Source organism: Microchirus variegatus, assembly GCF_963457635.1.
Source record: "Microchirus variegatus genome assembly, chromosome: 1".
NCBI classification, from domain to species: Eukaryota; Metazoa; Chordata; class Actinopteri; order Pleuronectiformes; family Soleidae; genus Microchirus; species Microchirus variegatus.
Genome location: NC_139802.1, coordinates 31,408,365 through 31,427,916, shown reverse-complemented (window position 1 = coordinate 31,427,916; position 19,552 = coordinate 31,408,365). Strand labels below are relative to the sequence as shown.

Here is a 19,552-nt window from a genome sequence, read left to right as displayed (position 1 = left end):
TAGACCCCAGACTAGCTTCACTAGAATGGGAAGAAATCCATCCCAGACAACTGAAACTCACACTACTATGCACAAGCTGTACACAGCATTTCTTTGTGCATTGTATTGTGGTTTTGTGGTGCTAAATGTGCTCATTTTGAACAGTGTTCATTGTTGAAATGAGATCGAGTTCATCCCATCTGAGCTGAAGTGGATCTCAGGTGTTCACAATGGAGGAGCATGAACAACAAATGAAAACAACTCCCTTTGCACTAAGATACGGATGTCAAACTGCTCATTTAAGGCAGCGGTATTTTTGGATGTAAACAACATAGGGATCACATTTGTGGATTTAAATGTCTTTTCATTAACCCACTTCCACCCTTTATAAATCAGACACACACATACAAGAGGATTATGTTATTTTTAAAACTGACATGACCTATTCTCACTGCCTGATCTTCAATATAAGCTTTTTTTCATGGCAAACATTTTCACAGTCAGTGGAAACAGGCACAGGTGCGACTTACTTCAATGTGATGTCAGTAACACGTTTGCTTTTCCTGCTAAATCATCAAAATGGCTGCTGGAAACTCATATTACTTCCCACAGTGTATTCCTGCATAAACAACATTAATGTTTCTATTATACTGCTACTGCTGGCTGCTTTCCACCATTAAGGGCTAGTTTAATGGACTGGGTGGTGTGTCCTGTTCTTCAGCACAGACAAACACAACTGCACTGAAACTAAAACAAAACAAAAAACCCTGCGGGCCTTGATCAACCAAAGGGAATGTTTGTGTGTATCTACAATCCTGTTGTTATTTATGTGTTAAGAGTAGATAAATGAATGTGTTCACGCAGAGCTGCACTGTAATTTTTTTAAGGGAATTGTGTGTAAACACTACATCAACTTTGTGGGAAAGTGCACAAAGTGCCAAAGAAATACTTTCCTATTTCTGACTGTTTTATACCATTTCTGGTTGTGTCTCTTTTTCCTATTAAAATCTTTTTTGCAGTTTCATAAATAGATCTGTGTTTGTGTTTTTTATGTACGATCTGTACAATCTGAGGAAACTGCTGCTGGTGGTGGAAAATGTGCATCCACAGAATTGCAATTTACTAATTGTCATTTTCTCCATATGTTAATCTAGTGAATGTTGTACCAGGGTTATTATAGTTCACTAAAACTAAACTGAAAGGTAGATAAATTCATCTTCGTCTTTGTTTTTCCACAACTTCATTCTGTAATACAGACCAATTGAAGTTTTGCTTTTGATTTACCTGCAGGTGTTAAAGGTCAAAGAATGAAATGAAAGGATTTGATAATCCATATTTGGTGCTTTTCAGCATCTACAAGTCAAGGCTTTCTCTTAATACCTGAAAGACTAAGACTAAAACTAAATTAAAAACTAAACTGAAACTAGTCCATACCAGGCTGCTGCAGAGATCTTGTCAGACCAGGAAGAAATAGTGTTATATATTGCTTTATTTCCAATCTTAGATTATAAATAATAAAAACTGGGACAAAACAGAATCTTGTGCTGTAATACATAAAAATTAAAAACAAAACAAAAGCATTGGTAGATCACCTCCTCAAATCCAGCTGAAGGGTCTTCTGCAGACTGGCAATGCTGGCGTCCAGAGCTGCCAGGCCGTCTCTGAACTCCATCTCGTCTCTTGTGTTAAACGTCGACTCTGACCACTCAGACTCTGCGTCACACTGGGAGAGTGTGGAGTCCAGGCGCCGCCCACGAACCTGGAGCTCACGTGAGCAGCGAGACTGGAGGACAGGAGGCGCTGCCATGTCCACAGCTCTGACACCGCCTCCTTTCTCTGTCTCTGCAGATGCATGCCGAGTGCGTGTGGGACCAGGGCGGTCGAGAGACATCAGGTAGTGAGTGATGCGTTCGGTGGGAGGCTGATGTGGCGGTGGCGTCACGGAGCTCTCCATCACTGGAGGAGGAGCTGATGAATCCTGACTTTGAGGCAACCTGAGAAGAGAAGGAAGGAGGTTAATGGTAGATTTCTCACAATCATCTGCTGCACCTACATTTCTCATGCCCACATTTTTTGGTACACACAGACATTATGCATGCCCTAGCACCATAACCTTAATTATGACAGCTACATCCCCAACCCTAAAACCATGTCATAACCCCACAAAGATCTTTTTTTAAGGTGTGATAGAACATGAGGACCAGTCAAAATGTCACACGCCCACCTCTTCAGGTTCCCAATCTCTTCCCGTCTTTGTTGGAAGAATGAGGCCAACTCACTCTTCTCTCTTTCCACATCCACCAGCCTGCGTCTCGTCGCTTCCAAATCTGTGTACAGAGGATAAAAAAAGTTAAAAATGGAAAGCTTTAGGAGGGTTTACTGTGTGTGTTTGTAAGTGTTTGATCATTTTAAAATAAAGAATTGTTGTTTTTTTGTTGCCTTTACTATGGAAGAGGCTGCCATCTTGTGCCCCCATGTTGCTACAGCAGCCCAAGAGGACAAACCAGCCAGCATTTTGAAACAGAAATTGCTTTTTTGCTTGATTTGACTTGTATGAGCTGTAGACCACAGATGTCACCCAGTTCAAACCTGTCCTGATGATGGTGTTCTCGGCCTCTCTGTCTCTCAGCTCGCTCCGTGTGTCCTGCAGCGCTGCCCGCAGCTCTGTCAGGTCATGCTGCAGTTCCTGCAGTCGCCACTGAGCAGCAGTGAGCTGGTCCGGCAGAGTCGTCACTGTGAAGACACACACACAAAAGTACAGTCATTCACACTGCTGTGAACCTGACACAAAATCTAACCAAAAAAACCTAAGGCTTAAACCTCAAAAAGTAATTTTCATGGTCTTGAGATAAAAAGCCATCAAAAGATCTGCACACGCACATGCTTTACCTCCTGAGTGTGTATCGGTGTTCTGTCGTCTCTCTGCTTTCTCTTTCTCCATTAGCTGCTGATTCAGAATCCTCACACGCCTAACACACACACACACACACACACCCCCCCCCCCCCCCCCCCCCCCCACACACACACACACACACACACACACACACACATTTACTGTTGCATAGTCATGCAGGTAGACACAGAGAGAGAGAGTCATGTGTGTGGTGTTACCTGTGCAGCTGAATGTTCTGGCTGTGCAGAGATGACAGGTCTGAAAGACTCTCATTGTTGACATTTAAGGTCACAGCCTCCTCCAGGTGACTGAGCAGCCTCTCTGCTTTACTACCTGCATGCGCACACACAAACACACAAACACACACTTAAATACCAGATCTACCACTTAAAGATATTGAATTTGTGAGGATCTGTGCATAATACTATGCATTTACGCTCACAAGGCAAAAAAAAAGTAAGTTTGGAAGCAACACTTACTTTAACCTTTGACTTTTATACATCAAAATCTAATCGATTCATTCACGAGTTCAAGGGAACACTTCGGAGAACAAACTGAAAACATAACAACACACAGGTTACCTTGTCCAGCGAGCAGAGCCTTGAGTTCTCCCAATAGATACTCCACCTTCTTCTCTTTCGCCGCCCTCTCTGTGCTGACGTGTGCATCCTGAGGGATCTCATCAACATGTCCATGGTCCAAGCGCATGTTCGACACCTTTGAAGGACAGCTGAGGACGTGTGGAGGCACATGTCCGACAGCTGTGGCAGCGTGATGGGTGTTGACGTCTCTCACGGGAACAGACTCCTCCTCTTCAATATCGTGTTCAGTTCCAAGAGGCACTCGGCCTGGCTGAGAAGATGACTGGTTCACAGAGAGGAGGACAGCGCTCTGAGGATGAAATGGGGGGATGGATGTCTGGGTAGGAGGTATGGAGGTCTGCAGCTGATTTGGGGCGATGGAAGGGGAGGCTTGAGCTTTCCTGGGAGTATGCCTCTGAGGTGGATGCAGCGTCACGCCTGAATGAGCAGCTGGAGACTTCTGAGCTCTCCTTGGAGTGGTGCTTGCTGCTCCACGCTGAAGGGACTGAGGATTCTTCTGGACTGGAGGCAGAGATGGAGACGGGTGATCATTTGGCAGACTCATACAAAGACCATGACAGCAGAACCACTCTTACCTGTCTTTTTAGGTAGTTTCTTCACTGTCTTCTTGAGTGAGGTGGATGGTCTTGATTTGGCTGCTCGAAACGTTGCTGCTTTAGGAGGGCTTGGCGAGGCTTTTACACACACAAAAAATTATTTTAAGAATTATTATACTTTTAAAAACACTTCATGATAATTGATTAATAATTGCAGCCCTAACATGGACACTATATTCTAATTCTGATGTTATCTGTTTACTTCACTGTAATGTTATACACGATCTAAGGCCACATCCACACAGAAACAACACAAAACTATATTTTTATTTGCCATATTCAAAAAGTTCCCCATACAGAACCAAATACAAAATGGTTGGTTTTTTTTGCTTGATTTAAGTTCTTCATTTTCAACACCATCAAAGGACATTATGGAAACTCCTCTGACCTGTGAGGTCAGCCTGGAGGATGTCAGTGAGCAGGGCAGCACAGCGGTCCAGACCTTCGTGCAGATAAGTGACCTGGGAGCACAAAAACACAGCTGTAAACGTCACTGAGCACAAAAGCAGGAGAAATCCAGGATTACAGAGAAAGCCAGGCTCGAATGAGTCAGCCCATCCTGGCATTAAACATTTTACATAGGCCAAGCCATTTTAGACAGCTTGAATGGAACAATCTACTAAATGATCTGAAACTAAATGATCAGGTCTTTTTGGACACTTTCAACATCTTTGAAGGCAGACACATCTGGTCATAGATGCTGTGCCTGATTGCACTTGGTTTTGAATTTGACTTTGTATATTTGCATCCATCTTTAAAACACATGGCCGTTCTGTACCTGCTCCTCAGAGTCAGTGGAGTACAAAGAGTAGGCTGGTTCTGGACGGGAGGATGCGGTCGCCCTAACAACACAGGCGAGAGCAAGAGTTAGCAGCATTCTAACTGTAGCACACAGTGTATAATGAGGATGGAGGGTAAGCAGTATGTTAAAAATTCTTGAGTGCTTACGGTCTTCTGGCCTGCTGTCCTTTGACTCCTCCTGTCAGCCTCCCTGACGTCACTACCTGCTGGTCACAACAACACAGCAGAGTTGAAAGGGGTGAAATCTGCCCCCTGACCCACAAGGTTACCACATGCATGTGACCTGGATTATCCAAAGGGACACTTCACATGTCATATTTTTTCCCGGTGTTGCTTTAAATTGACAGCTGATGCCGCTCATCCTTCACAAGTGCCTCAGATAACATCTGTCTTCAATAACTATTTTGGAACTATCATTTTACTACTGCTGTTCATAAACATGTGCTGTCCCTGTCAGGTAAACCAATATAATCAATAAAATAATAACAGCCAATGACCAGATGACTGATGAATATTATTATAAGCCTATGGTGAGTATTATCAGTAAATATTAATTGTTGTTGCTCAATTAATAAAATGTATATCAACATCTGCTGGGACATTGGTAAATATGACAAAAAGTCTCATTTCGTGCATCCCTAGTCGATGGTGTCCGTTTCTTATGTTTAAACTGTAACTGTGCTAGCATAACACAAAACCTTGTCGTCTACCTGACAGGTCACAGCTTGTTTATATTAACTGCTTAATTTGTTGCGTGTCACCCACACTCGCAGTTAGTTAGTTATCACAGACCAACGTGTTAGCTGCTATGAAGTTTGGATAGTCTTACCTTGTGTTTGTTAGTTGCTTTCATAGTTTGCACGTTAGCTGCAGCATCAAAGCTAACAGCTAAAAGCTGTTGTTCGTTGGCCGAGTGTCCGCTTTAACTGTGTGAGCTTATTCTTGTTTCCTTGTTTGACAGTTAGGGCTTTATTTTGAGGCGTTTACTTCACTCATGACTTCAGTTTCCGGTTGATACACAAGTTTTGAAACGGGAAACACAGCGCAAACCAATCCGAGGAAGAGGGTGGTGTGGACGCAGCTTCAGGACCAGGAAGTGTTTCTCCAATCAAACATTGAGCAGAGGTTCCCAACCGGCCCCACTGGAGGGCGCCAAAGCTCCACAAATGAGGCTCTTTTCATTTTGGGGTGTAATAATTTATATACGAGTGAAATACAGGCGAGCAAACATAAATAGCGGTTCATCAATTCCAAGAAGAGAGTGGCGTGGGCGCAGCTCGGGTACGAGCAGGGAATTTCGATTATTTTTCCCTTCAAAAATCAAGCAGATATTCCAACCAGCCGCCACTGGAGGGCGTCAAAGCTCCATCAGCGAAGCCTTCTTTGTCCCTTGGTTTGTTTTTTTTACGGGTGCAATTACGCAAAATAAAATATAAATGACTCAAAATTTCACTCTTATGAGCAAAAGTAAAGGATTATAACTTGAATGAATACATTAATTACTATATGTATATATATCTACATAAAACTGCCAATATTACAAACTATATATAAAGACCACAATTACAAAATGCAAACATTTTGCAAATGATTATCGTTTCCCATTGTCCTGGCCTGACAACTATTCTGTTAACAAAACTACATTTGTAGAGGTTGGGGAGATACCGTTTCTTTTTAATGATCCAACTTAAGTTTTACAGGGAGACCTTGAGTTTCTAAATAAAGTCTGACTTTGAATTTCAAATTTCAAATGTTACGGTTAACATTGAAGTTGACATTCCCTTCCATTGAATCAACACGGTTCCCTTTAATTGTGTATGTTCATGGCTGATGCATGTTCTAATGAGACAAAACCTCAGGAACCTGCATGTGCAATTCATCCACCTTGAAAGCTCCAGGGTCTCACATGACTTTGGGAGAGGTTACATTAAATGTAGTAGTGAGCGCCAGTTAGTTAACATCTAATATAACTGATGGATCATAAAGGATTTAAGCTACGGTAAATGGCAAAGAAACACTTGCAGTAAGTTTGAGGTACTTAAGACTCACATTGAGAAACCTTTGCTTGGACCACATTTATTTTGTCGTTCATCTTCAAGACATTAACATTTTAACAAGTGATTCAAGTACTAAATAAAAAAGTAAAACAAACTGGTCTGATGAGTGACATGATGCCGTTTCACCATTTTACATCTCACTTGACATTTTCAGTCTTTATTCGCTGTAACAAAACCACTCTAGTAAAACAAGCTGAACATCTGTATCTCACTTGATATTTTCACCATTTTTTTTCTTTTTTACAAACTGCTGTGATAAAACTTCCAACAACCTGGACAACTGAAAAGAACAATAACTCGGGTCAACGTGTGGTGCTACTATTCCCTTTACTCCCATTCTTCATCATCAGCTGCAGCCGTCACCTGGCTATTCACTGCGCTTTCTTGAAATGACCCTTTCTGTTGACCCTGAGGACAAAGGACACAAAGTAAGGACACTGGGGGACAGAGCAACAGTAAAACCCTTTGAAATTTGAAAGAGTCAGACTCATTACCTTCCTGGAGTCTGTGGAGGCAAAGCTCTTCCTGGAAGGGTTGAAATCTTCTCCTGTGCTGGGGTTGCTGAACGCGTACTCCTCTAACCACGAGGGCACTTCCTGCTGAGCCTGTCAATCCCGATCAACAAAACAATAAAAACAATCAATACTTTCACCCACTGTGTTTTAAAGCGTTGCCTCCTAGTGATAAAAGCCTGGAAGTGCTATATCTCACCTTTGACAGGATTGAAACCAGGGAGCGAGTCAAAGGGCCATCAGTTGTTGGGTCATAAAAAGACACCGCCCTGCCAATGTTTCCACAACGACCAGTTCTTCCAATACGGTGGACATACTCATCGATATTGTTTGGAAGGTCAAAGTTCACCACATGCTGTACATCAGGAATATCCAAACCACGAGCAGCCACAGAGGTTGCAACCAGGATAGGACATTTGCCAGACCTGAAGTCCGCCAGGGCCTGCTCCCGCTGATACTGCTCTCGGTCACTGCAATTTAGCACATCAACCACATACATTTTAAATAAGTGCCAACACACTGCAGAGTGCTGAACACATCACTTACCCGTGAATGCTGGTAGTTGGAAGCTTCTCCTGGCATAGGAACGTGGCAATAAAATCAGCGTATCTCTTCTGTTCCACAAAGACGATGGTGCGGTCCTTTCCTGCAACACAATCACTGTCAAGTCAACAACCAGGGACATGGCATCAAATTACTGAATGAGAAACTACGACAACTGCAAGAATTTGACAAAGGCGTTATTCAAAAACACAAACAAGACACTTAGAACTTAAATGAGCTCAGTCAAAAAGGAACTGTACTTGACAATCATTAAATCCCCATGTGTGGATTATTTTTCTAGTAGCAGCAAGTTTTGGCTTTTATTTCTCAGCATGTTGTGATATTCATTAATTTAAATTAGGTATTACTGTGGGATTAAATTAAGCAGCAATTATTTGATGATTTTGATTAATTATTCTTTTGTTTAAGACTCAGTTTTAAAACCAAAGTGCTCACATTCAAAGCTACTCTGATCCTTTGTCTGTTGACTCTTCCCCATCAGCATCCTGTAGATATATTAACTGCTTTGCACTGATCCGATTTGTGACTCTTGATGTGTGACACTGACAATCAAACTATGCTGTTAACCTCTAAACAGTAGAAACCAAAGATGAATCAACTTTTACCGGTGGTCTTCAGAACATCAAGGAGCTGATCTCTCTTGTTGAACTTTCCAACTTCAATAAACGTCTGCTCTACATCACTGCAGGCTCCACCCACCACACCCACAGCTAAGAACAGATAGTCAACCTTGAGGAAATCAGCAGCCAACCTGTAAAGCACATAGTTCACATCATCAAGCGTTCAGTAGGAATGCACCATTTTGACATACAGTGTTATGCATCCTCATCTGCGACTTCTGTGTTTTCGTTATTCTTTTTTGGACTGAAAATACAGCAGATTTACATGGATCAGACATGCCATAACCAGGAAGTCATGATCGGATTGACTGTTCAAATGAACGCCAATCGTCATATACCAATCCTCTCATTCAGAGCAAAATGTCTTTCCAAATGGGCTGTATTATCACAATTTTATTACAATTACTTTTGTCCCTGTACACATAGCCAGATTAAGCATAGATGGTCCACAATCTAACCTCTGGATGTCCTCAGGGAAGGTGGCACTGAACATCAGAGTCTGACGGTTCTCTTTGGGTGGCATCCCAGGGGAGCCCACCAGGCGGCGCATTTCAGGTTCAAAGCCCATGTCCAACATGCGGTCAGCCTCATCCAGAACCAAGTACCGCAGCTTACTTAAACCGATCTGAGAAGAACACACACGCCACTTAAACGCAATTAAGACCAACTCTCTTCGATTCAGTTTGAATCAAATTTTTTCATTTACCTTTCCTCTTCCTATCATGTCCATCAGTCTACCTGGTGTCCCACACAGGACATTGCACCCCCTCAACACGTCACGAATTTGGTGTCCAGTGCTGACTCCACCATAAACAACCACTGGACGCACACAGGTCCTACAAAGATTAGAGCAAACATTTGATTTCACACAGCAGCTCCTGTGTAATGTGTGGGTGTCTAATCCTGCCCCTGGGTGATTCCTTAATCGAAGCCCAAGTGTGAAACGTACCCAAACGCAAACTTCCTGGCCTCCAGATAAATCTGGTTGATGAGCTCCCTGGTCGGGGCCACAATTATGGCTTCAGGCTCCTGCAGCTCACTGAAGCGACTGCCTGCCACACCATCTGCCATTAGCTGTTGTAGCATGGGGAGCAGGAATGCAGCCTGCAGGGAGAAAACATGCATTTCAGCTATGTTTACATACACCAACTCCAAGGTCATGTAATGATTCACTCATCTCACCGTTTTACCAGATCCTGTCTGGGCGCATGCCATGAGATCTCTGCCAGCAGAGATGATTGGGATGCCATGCTTTTGCACCGGGGTCGGCTTCACGTACCCAGATTTGCTGATGTTTTTGTTCAGGGACTCACACAGCGCAGCCTCCGCAAAACTCTGAAATAGTTCACATTACTCAGGGTCTCTGCAGGTTTCAACAAGTAAAATTTAAGACTTTAAGACCTTTTTAAGACCATAATGAATACAATTTAAGACCCATTTCAAATCCATACAGGCAAAAAAGTACAAAAGACCTGAAGGAAAATTGGAGCCACAAATCGTTGAACTTGCAATTCGGCTTAGCTGTGGGCTTTCATTAAGTTTTCTCTGCTGCTTTGCTAAGCTGTAACACCACGGCGCGCGCACATCACACTAACTAGTGGTGCTCGATAAATTCTCATCCGGGAACACAGGTGGCCTACTTTAGTTCCGTGTTGTAATTATGCTAGCGTATCCTCAAAAATATAAACATTTCAAAGCGAGACTGAAGTTTATGCATGTTTTAAATAAAAGTAACGTTAATAGATTTATGACCTTTCAAAACTGTATTTAAGACCTTTTATGAGACTTTAAGACATTTTAAGGCCTTAAATACAAATTATTGGATTTAAGACTTTTTAAGACCCTGCGGATTCCCTGATTACTGAACAAGCTTAATCTTCAAAATTTGGTGTTTGAGAAAAGTGTAAACTTGCAGCTTAAAACATCGCCACAACAGCACCATTTATTTCAACATAACAAAAATTTGCATTTAAAACTTCACTATCAACCTTGGGAATAGTTATAATTATTTTAAACCAACTTAAATTTATCACCCTTTAAACATTTTATTTTCTTCTGAACCTGTTGCCACATAAAAAAATGGATGTACAGCATGTAATCCAAGTATAAGACTGTTTATGAATTCATGACTCATCATTTAAATTCATGATGTCTTACCATGATTGCCTGAGGTGGGTTGGTTCCACTGACATTCACCATTATGTCATCATATTTGTCAAAGTTGATGCCGGACTCATAGTGAGCAAAAACAGAGTCTTCGTCCTCAGGGAGGGAAGGTGGAATATAAGTGACCCTTGGTTCTGTGGGTGAAAACAGAACACAGGAATGGACCAGGTTTCATCTCATCGCAGAACAGCGGAATGCGTTTTCCTAAGAATGCATCCCTCACTTACTTTCTTCACCATTTTCATCCTTCTGTTCCGAGTCATTATCGTCTCTCCCTTTAAGCACAAACAGTAACATCAGTGAAAACCTAGGACTGCGAGAGTTAAGACAATTATTGATTACAAAATGATTTGATTTTTCAGGTTATTTTAATAATTAAAATAAGCTTTCTGATATTTCAGTTACTTATATGCGAGTATTTTCCCATTTGATTGTTTGGCAAAGAAATCATTAAAACTGAGAAACATTCTGAAAATATAATTTCAACATTTAAGGGATAAAACAAATCATTGAATTATAAATGTATATAATCCTTAGTTGCAGCTCTAGTCAAAACTGAAAAAAAAAAATGGGAAAATAAACACTTGCCCAAACCTTTGGTGAAGGTTTGGTCATCTTTTCCACGGTAACCTGAAAAGATGAGACATGCTACACTGTTAATATGAAATGCATATATGCAAAATATGTAATGAAAATGTATTTACCTCCTCTAAAGCCTCCTCTGTCACCATCTTCACCACCTACAACACATCACCCATATGTCAACAGATTTTAAATTGAACAGATTTTAACATGACTTAACGACAAGACATTGCTGAGAACTTGCATTAATTGATTCAAACAAAAATAATGGTCGCTTTCGTGGTTCAGGAGATTAAACTTTACCACTGAAGAGGGTTTGAGTCCTAGCAGTGCACATTTTCTTTTTTAAATTACCCATTTGATGTGAACTGTTAAAATCTATATAAATGCAGGAATATATTGCATGATAAACAGAACATGCAAAGGTCTTTTAACTAATACAATAACCTGTGGCTGTGCTGAGAAGAAAATTATACAGGATGCATCATGAGTTTGATGGCAATAACCAGCCCTAATCGTTACAGTGAAGGAGAGCTGTTATTATAATTCCAAGTCTTGAAACCCGTTTCTCATACCTTGTCTAAAACCTCTTCCTCTGCCACCTCCCCGGCTTCCTCCTCGAAACCCTGTTTCCAAAACACAGTATTTAAATATATAAAAAAAAAGGAAAGGCAGACAGTGGATAAAATCGCTGAAATCAAATTTAGGATTAAAGTCTACACTTGCCAGTTTCACACAGTCCATCATCATCTCCTGGTTAAAAATAAGATATCAAGTCAATCCAAGTCGAGTTTCATTTTATTTTTCTACACCAGCTGTCTCAGAATAGAACATTACCAGTGAATTCACTCCTGTCCGCTCTGGCAAACCCCCTGCCACGTCCTAAAAAATACAAAAAAACTTCGTCAGGACAATCTGAAGGATTAACAATTAATTTCAAACCTGATAAGCGTTTCTTCACTGCACAAATCTACTGCAGACTTCCAGGCCAAAACAGAATAGTTTTTTTTTTTTTTTTTTTAAATAAAGATATTTTTTGTTGCACATGTAAGTTTCTTCAGGTTAAACATTTTCCATGCATGCGAGTGAATGAGTGTCTAACCTCTTCCTCTCCCTCTGAAACCACCTTTATCTCCTCCCGAGTTGTTCCAGTTGTCAGCATCTGCCATGGACAAATCAACCTAGTTAATATTAAAAATGTTACCCAGTATATAATTTTATCAGATATCCTGATTAAACCTTCTAAAGGTCTCAATTTCCTCGTCATTAAGGGCCGTTTATAGTTTTGCCCATTGTTCCATTTCTAATGTAGTAAAACTGTATAGTTCAACCTATATTAAGAGGAAAAAAAAAACAACTGATCGTGAAACACTGTTGTACTGCACTGTGGCCACCATGTGGCAGAAATAAGAAAATAGCAATTAACAGCTCAAAGACGAACTTTTAATCAATGTCAGAAATACTGTGGCACTGCAAGTACTTACCAGTGCCATTGTCATCACCACCTACAGAATAAAGATCAAAAACAAAGTTAGTCTCATTCTAATATGACTCAGAGCAGAGTTTCTCACTCCTGGGTAGCCACGTTCATGCATGTTTTAAGTGTTTCCACGCACCAACACACCCAAGACAAATAAATGGGTTGTTATCAGACGTCAGTAGCTCTTACTGACAAGCTGACCATTTGACTCAGGTGTGTTTGAGCAGGGAAAGAGGATGATGTCTTCCCATCCAGTCACTGTTCACCTGTGTCCAAGTGTCTGGCTTCATATCCACCACATTACAAAGATTCATATTATTCACACATAGAACCCATATTCAATTTAATGAACGCAGCAACAATTACCAAGATGACATTTAGCAAATCTCAGATTTTTAAGGATGTATGCATTATGTCCTGTTGGATCAGAGCACACTGTCCATGCAACTATGAGCAATGCTTGAGAATTTTCTTTTGAGTCATCTTTATAAATTAATTTACACATTCCCTTGTAAAATGGCCACAGCTGCATCTAGCAAATGATGCAGATGTCATCCATTTGGAATTTTACATCTTGTTTTTTTCTTAATATTATGGGATCAACTGCCACCTGTGGAAAAGGAATCTGTAAATCCCCCTCGTCTGCCTCTGCCACGACCTCCACGACCTGAGGAAAAGCAGAAACCACATTCTAAGCAATGACACCATGGGCAGAGATGATCATTGCTCCTCCCATCTTCTTTACCTGTTCCAAAGTCACCACCATCAGTCTTCCACAAGTTTCCATGTGAACCTAAAAGGGTGTCATCATTAAAAGTTCACATACACAACAACAATATATGTGTGTGTGTATATGCATGTACCCTTAAGTGAAAAAAAGTTATTAAAATGGAAGTGATAAAGCCAGAAAACATATCTAAAAGTGACCGATTATCACTTAAGTCACTCTAAATTGACTGCAGGTGTGTGTGAGAGTGGGTGGTTGTCTCTCTGTGGCCCTGTGATTGACAGGTAACGTCCTTTCCCCTATGACTACTGGGATTGGCAGCAGCAACCTTACAAACCTAATATGGAAGATAAAGCAGTAGAAGATGAATGAGTTCTATAGCAAGGGAGTACGCATACCTTCATTTGCGGTGTGGCTGGTTGGAGTAACAGAGCTCGTAGTTTCCTGTAATGACAGAAAAATATTATGTGCCGAAAGGCTTAAAGGCAGGAAGAAGAAAGTCGATTGGTTAAAACATCTTCTCCATTATTTGGTTAAGAAGTTCCTAATAAAACAAATCAAATCTTACCGTCTCTTCCCACTCATCCATTTTTATTACTTTAGCCTGCGAAGTACAAAAACACAAACAATTAAATATATATATTTTATAAATTTCACTTTAAAAAAAATAAAATAAGGAAAAGCATATACTTTCACTTTTTTTTTTTAAATTCAATTTGGGTATCAAAGCAATAATGCTTGAGTAATACCTTGTAGTTCGCTAGCTTAGCAGCACAGGTTGTCGAAATACCGCGAGACTTATTTGGGCAACGACGCCATGAAAAAAACTAAATGCCTCGTGCTCTCACCGAAGCAACTGAGCTAAGCTAACTCTAAGCTAAGAGCTTCAAATTTAAACTGTGGCCGACGAACCTCGAACATTTGTTAAATAATAGTAGTGTTTCGGTGGTTGGTTGAATAATTAATTTGCAACTAAGACAACCTAAACCACATGCAAATGCCTTATCAAGGTCAGTGACATTTGGCCCTACATGTTCCTGGCATTGCTAAGCTGACAAGGCGGCTAAACCTGACACAGGCCGCGACAGACGTGCCACTGTCGCCTCGACGTGGTTGCACATACTAAAAAATGTGTGAACTAAAATAACGCACATTTATAGTTGCAAACAAGATTTGAAACTTAATGCGACTAAACTCCGTCAAACTTACGTCAAGAAATAATGAAATTAAATTTACACGCACATCGTTTGTCCTGCAGTGTTAAAAATACACCATAAAAACGAATAGCTTTTCTTAAATATAAATATGTAATTATATATAACCATACTTAACGAAATGTAGGACAGGTGAAACTGCGTGACCACCTGCGTCGTCCTCGTTCTGCGACTGACTGTCTCTGCGTCTACGACATGTGCCGTGTGCACAATCACAGCTAGCCAGGGTTGCCAGTTCCGTTACTTTCCCGCCCAAAGACATCATTCTCTCATTTTCAAAGAACTTTTTCTTCTTCTTGGTTTTTTTTTACGGCGGCTGGCCATCAACATTATTGGGCATTAGCGCCGTCTACTGACCCGGGTGTTTCCCTAATAAATGTCAATTTTCAAAGAAAACTGGGAATTGCCTTTTTAAATAACATATATAATTGATAATGTATTTATTAATATTATTTCACCATTTATTTATCTGCTTTTTTTGTTGTTTGGGAAATGTTAGTATGTGATACCGTGACTTCAAATATCACAGTCTACCAATCTTGTATTTTTCATAATTTCTAAGATAAAAAGGGAAAAGTGGTCAATTATGTGTTCTTTGATGAGTGATGTAAAGGATTAGTTCGGGTGGTTGTATGGCTCTATGAGGTAATGAGGTATGTAGTCATCACTGTCATGACAGATTAGAAGATGGTATTTAAAATTCTAAATTAAAACTTAATAACAAATGTCACAAGCCCAGATGTGTGTTTATTTTGTTTTAAGATGTGTTTTTTTTTTTTTATTGTTTCAGGAGTCCACTGAGCTCACTGTCATGTTCATGAATCCAGGAGGCATTCTCTGAATGTGGTCCTGTTGTCACACTACTTTCGTTCAGATAGTTTCCTAGATTCTGGATGATGCAGACTCCAATGTGATACCGTGCTCCCAAGAGAAGGAACACAGAGTTGACGCTCAGGCTGAAACCAGTTTAATTGGTGAGTCAGGGTAGTGGCAGCTGTTAGCACGTTGTTAACACATCAGCAGCACTGGGAGTTGGCATCAACAGTGATGTCACAGAGACTGATCCTCATTTCAAGTTTATTCAACCATCCTCTGCTACAGCAATAGAACTAGTCACTGGTTTGATATGTCCAGGTTTAGTAATTCTAAGAAATAGTTTTTAAATGTGGCCCATGTGGCCATGCTTCCTTTCTGCTGAATGAATGTGTTTTTGGACATCAGCACCCAAAGTGGAGTGCATTCAGTTACAGATAACTGTCCCATAATCAAGGTCGGACTGGAGGCTATGGCAAGCCGTTTTAACATTTAATTGCTTGACTGGATATGTATTACAGATTGGGCTTTCTATTACAGATATCCACAACGTCATTCTGGATATCAAGAATGAACATTCTGGATATCTGCAATAGAATTCTTACCAGGAGAAACTCCCATTTCAGATATCTTCAATCCAATTGTTACTAGTCATAATTTTCATACATTGTGACTAGTAAAAATGGCATAATGGATATCGGCAATTCGTATATATAGTAAAAATTTAATTTCAGATATCTACAGTTAGAATTATGACTAGAAACAATATAATTGCAGATATCCATAAAAGCATTGTTGATATCTGTTGACAGGTAGCCGTTTTAACATTTAATAGCTAGACTGATATGTATTACAGATATCTGTAATTAAATTCTAAATTCCAAAATGTAATTTTTCCTAGGACAAATGACGTCACTTATGCCATTCATGTGTATTGGGCTTTTAATTTCAGATATCCACAATTACATTCTTCTTGTCCACAATGTCATTCTTCCTCAGACAAATGACGTCACTTCAGTTTCATTACAATTACGGTAAATGAAAATTATGACTAGTAACAATTGGATTGAAGATATCTGAAATGGGAGTTTGTCCTAGTAAGAATTCTATTGCAGATATCGAGAATGTTAATTCTTGATATCCAGAATGACGTTGTGGATATCTGAAATCGAAAGCCCAATACACATGAATGGCAAAAGTGACATCATTTGTCCTAGGAAGAATGACGTTGTAGATATCTGAAATTAAAATTCTGGATAGGAAGAATGTCATTGTGGATACCTGAATGTTCTTTTTGACGAGGAGGAATTGAATTACAGATATCTGTAATACATATCCAGTCTAGCGATTAAATGTTAAAACGGCCTCTTACACTTTTTAAGGATTTTTAGATATCTTAAATGTAGTTTTGACTAGAACAAAGTTGTAGATATCTTGAAGTAACATTTCCACTACTAAGAATGTTATTGTGGACATCTTTAATTACCATTCTGACTAGTGAGAATACAATTTTGACTAGGAGAAATGCTTTTATGGCTATCTCAAATGTAATTACAGATAGGAGTGTGGTTCGATCAAATGTTAAAAAGGCTTGCCATAGGAGGCTACAGTGTTACTGACAATGCACACGTCCCACGTCGGTCATGTACGCACTTATTTCCACACACTCCTCTATGACCTCGATGTTTTCTGAACCGCTGAGCAGAACAACCTGACACGAACCTGAGACAACAAGCTGAATCCAGAGCAACTGAGCAATTATAAATGCACATGGGGCCGGCGATTATCAACATGAGCTCCAGTGAGTCAGAGACACAGCGTTCAATCACGTGTGACAAGATGAACTTTTCCTCTGAAAGAGAGACAAAATACCAAATCTCAGTTTGTTTTCACGACATTCGCAAATGTTTTTCAGAATTCTGTCGTAATGCAAAATGACCTCCACAGCTTTCAGGCATATCACAAAACTTAAAATAACGTGTTGGAAATTCATATTCGACATCATTTATATGAAGATAAACATGAACAGTTTTTCGATATCCACACACCAACAAGGCAGTGTGAACTGTGATCTGTCACTTACTCTCCGCCTGCTTGCAAAGGGGCATCAACAGATTAACACTAATCTCATGTTCAGCAGCTAATCTGACTCTGCAGCCTGACACACACACACACACACATACACACACACACACAGAAATCTCAGGGTGATGTTCTTTAGGAACACGTTACGTATAAAACAAAGCTTGACCCATCTGGAATACTTCTTTTTGATGACATTTAATGAGAAAACCAGTATCTGATACATTATCAAGAAAGTTTTCAAACCATGTGCAAAGGGATTGGGCACATGAAACAATATATTTAAAAGGGAGTTTTTCTTTTCTTCTCAAAGTATGTATATATACAAAGCGCGCCATATACAATTGCACGATGGCCAAACTTAATACTTTGTAGTTTGAATCCTATTACTATAGAGAGGATGTTGTTTATGGCAGGTGGCATCCATAACCATCTTTGTCCTTCCTCTGGTCAAGGTCATGCTTTGCTTGATATCCTTACATTTTGACCTGAACCCAGGAATACAAAATCCAAACATTATTTTAGGCATGCTTCCTTATGACACACAGCATGGCACGTTTCTTATTACCTTCTGAAATGGGTTTCTTAAACTCATCTCCATTAGTAACACGGCTCCTTCTATTGCACTGGATAATAATACTTAAATAAAAAAGAAATCATCTTGCATTTAAACTTGAATTCATATGCCCATAGAGTTGCTGGGGGCATTGATCTTATTTTCACCAACAATATTGTTGTTGTTATTGAGGTCATTATAGGCTGCATCAATGTTGTTGTTATTGTGGTCGTTCTCTATTATTTCAATTAATCAATTTCTATAAATTCAATGTCGTCAGGAAAATAATCGTCATCATCGTCATCCTCACTATCAGATTCCTCATCCTCCTCATCATACTCATCATCCTCTTCATCCTCTTCTTCTTCTCCATCTCCTTCTCCATCTTCTTCTCCTTCTCCCTCTTCTCCCTCCCCCTCCCCTTCTCCTCCTCCTTCTTCTTCTTCTTCTTCTTCTTCTTCTATGTCATAGTCTTGGCCCAGGACACTTTCATGTTGTAAATGAATCATTTGTTCAACGTACTCGTCTTCAGAAACCCCCTCGTCCCATAACTCATTTAAAACGGCTATATCAAGATTGTCGAGCTGATTCGCCGTCGGGTATTCTCCAAACGGCATGACATAGAGCAGCGGACGGTTTCTTCCCACGTGCATTCCGTCTCCCTTTTGATCCATTTTTTGAAATAAAGCAGATTCATTCAGTACAGACAAGTACTGTCTGCATGCATGGATCGGAAATGACTTAATTGGTCAGTCGGTGATGTTCTGTACAAGTCAGAATTCATAATGTTGCTTTCCTTCCATTCTTCTCTCTATCCTTTTGGCTCTTCTTGGCTTTGCAAATACCCCTTGTGATCCTTTGATCTTCTGTGATGTCATGAGAAACAATCAAACATGCATGTTTGATTGTTGGATGACATCATAACATCATGTCATATTTCTGGCATCATCTCAAATGAAAGGTAACCCAATGTATATTACATCTTTATATTCAAATGTTCATAATACAGCAGGTCTGTTTATGTAAATAATCTCTTCGCATTAGCTCTATCTCATTATCTCTGGTCTCTGCATGTGGCCTTTCACAGTGTGTTTACACCTGGAGCCGATCATCGGCTGCTCTCGTCCCGAGACCTCAGATCCTGCAGATGGCAGAGGAGGCGAGCAGCGCAGAGCAGAGATTATAACTGAGATTGCAGGAGGATTACCCTGCTCCTTTCTTAGCTGCAGGTGGAGTCTGATGTCTCACTTTAGCTGCACACACTCCAAGAGGATTTACTCAGACTGGAAGGAATATAAATAAAGGTGG

General features: G+C 40.3%; 2 protein-coding genes across 2 annotated transcripts; both read right to left on the bottom strand.

Moving 5' to 3' along the window:
- Window positions 1-1,567: 1,567 nt before the first annotated feature.
- Window positions 1,568-5,777, bottom strand: ccdc14 (coiled-coil domain containing 14; the record flags this gene model as incomplete). Its single annotated transcript, XM_083899741.1, has 11 exons — window positions 5,701-5,777; window positions 5,019-5,077; window positions 4,849-4,912; window positions 4,459-4,531; window positions 4,050-4,148; window positions 3,454-3,975; window positions 3,091-3,205; window positions 2,869-2,948; window positions 2,569-2,712; window positions 2,204-2,306; window positions 1,568-1,973 (listed from the first exon to the last, which is right to left on the bottom strand). Exons 1-11 carry the CDS (start codon window positions 5,722-5,724, stop codon window positions 1,568-1,570), a joined length of 1,689 nt encoding a protein of 562 aa, XP_083755867.1. The 5' UTR covers window positions 5,725-5,777.
- A 1,478-nt stretch (window positions 5,778-7,255) lies between these two features.
- ddx4 (DEAD (Asp-Glu-Ala-Asp) box polypeptide 4) lies at window positions 7,256-14,168 on the bottom strand (the record flags this gene model as incomplete). The annotated part of the gene is made up of 17 exons (XM_083899622.1): window positions 7,256-7,327; window positions 7,423-7,533; window positions 7,640-7,910; window positions 7,987-8,086; window positions 8,610-8,755; window positions 9,083-9,249; window positions 9,331-9,460; window positions 9,574-9,728; window positions 9,807-9,959; window positions 10,782-10,924; window positions 11,018-11,065; window positions 11,375-11,420; window positions 11,495-11,530; window positions 11,948-11,998; window positions 12,857-12,877; window positions 13,463-13,519; window positions 14,148-14,168. 17 exons carry the CDS (start codon window positions 14,166-14,168, stop codon window positions 7,256-7,258), a joined length of 1,728 nt encoding a protein of 575 aa, XP_083755748.1.
- Between the last annotated feature and the right edge of the window lie 5,384 nt (window positions 14,169-19,552).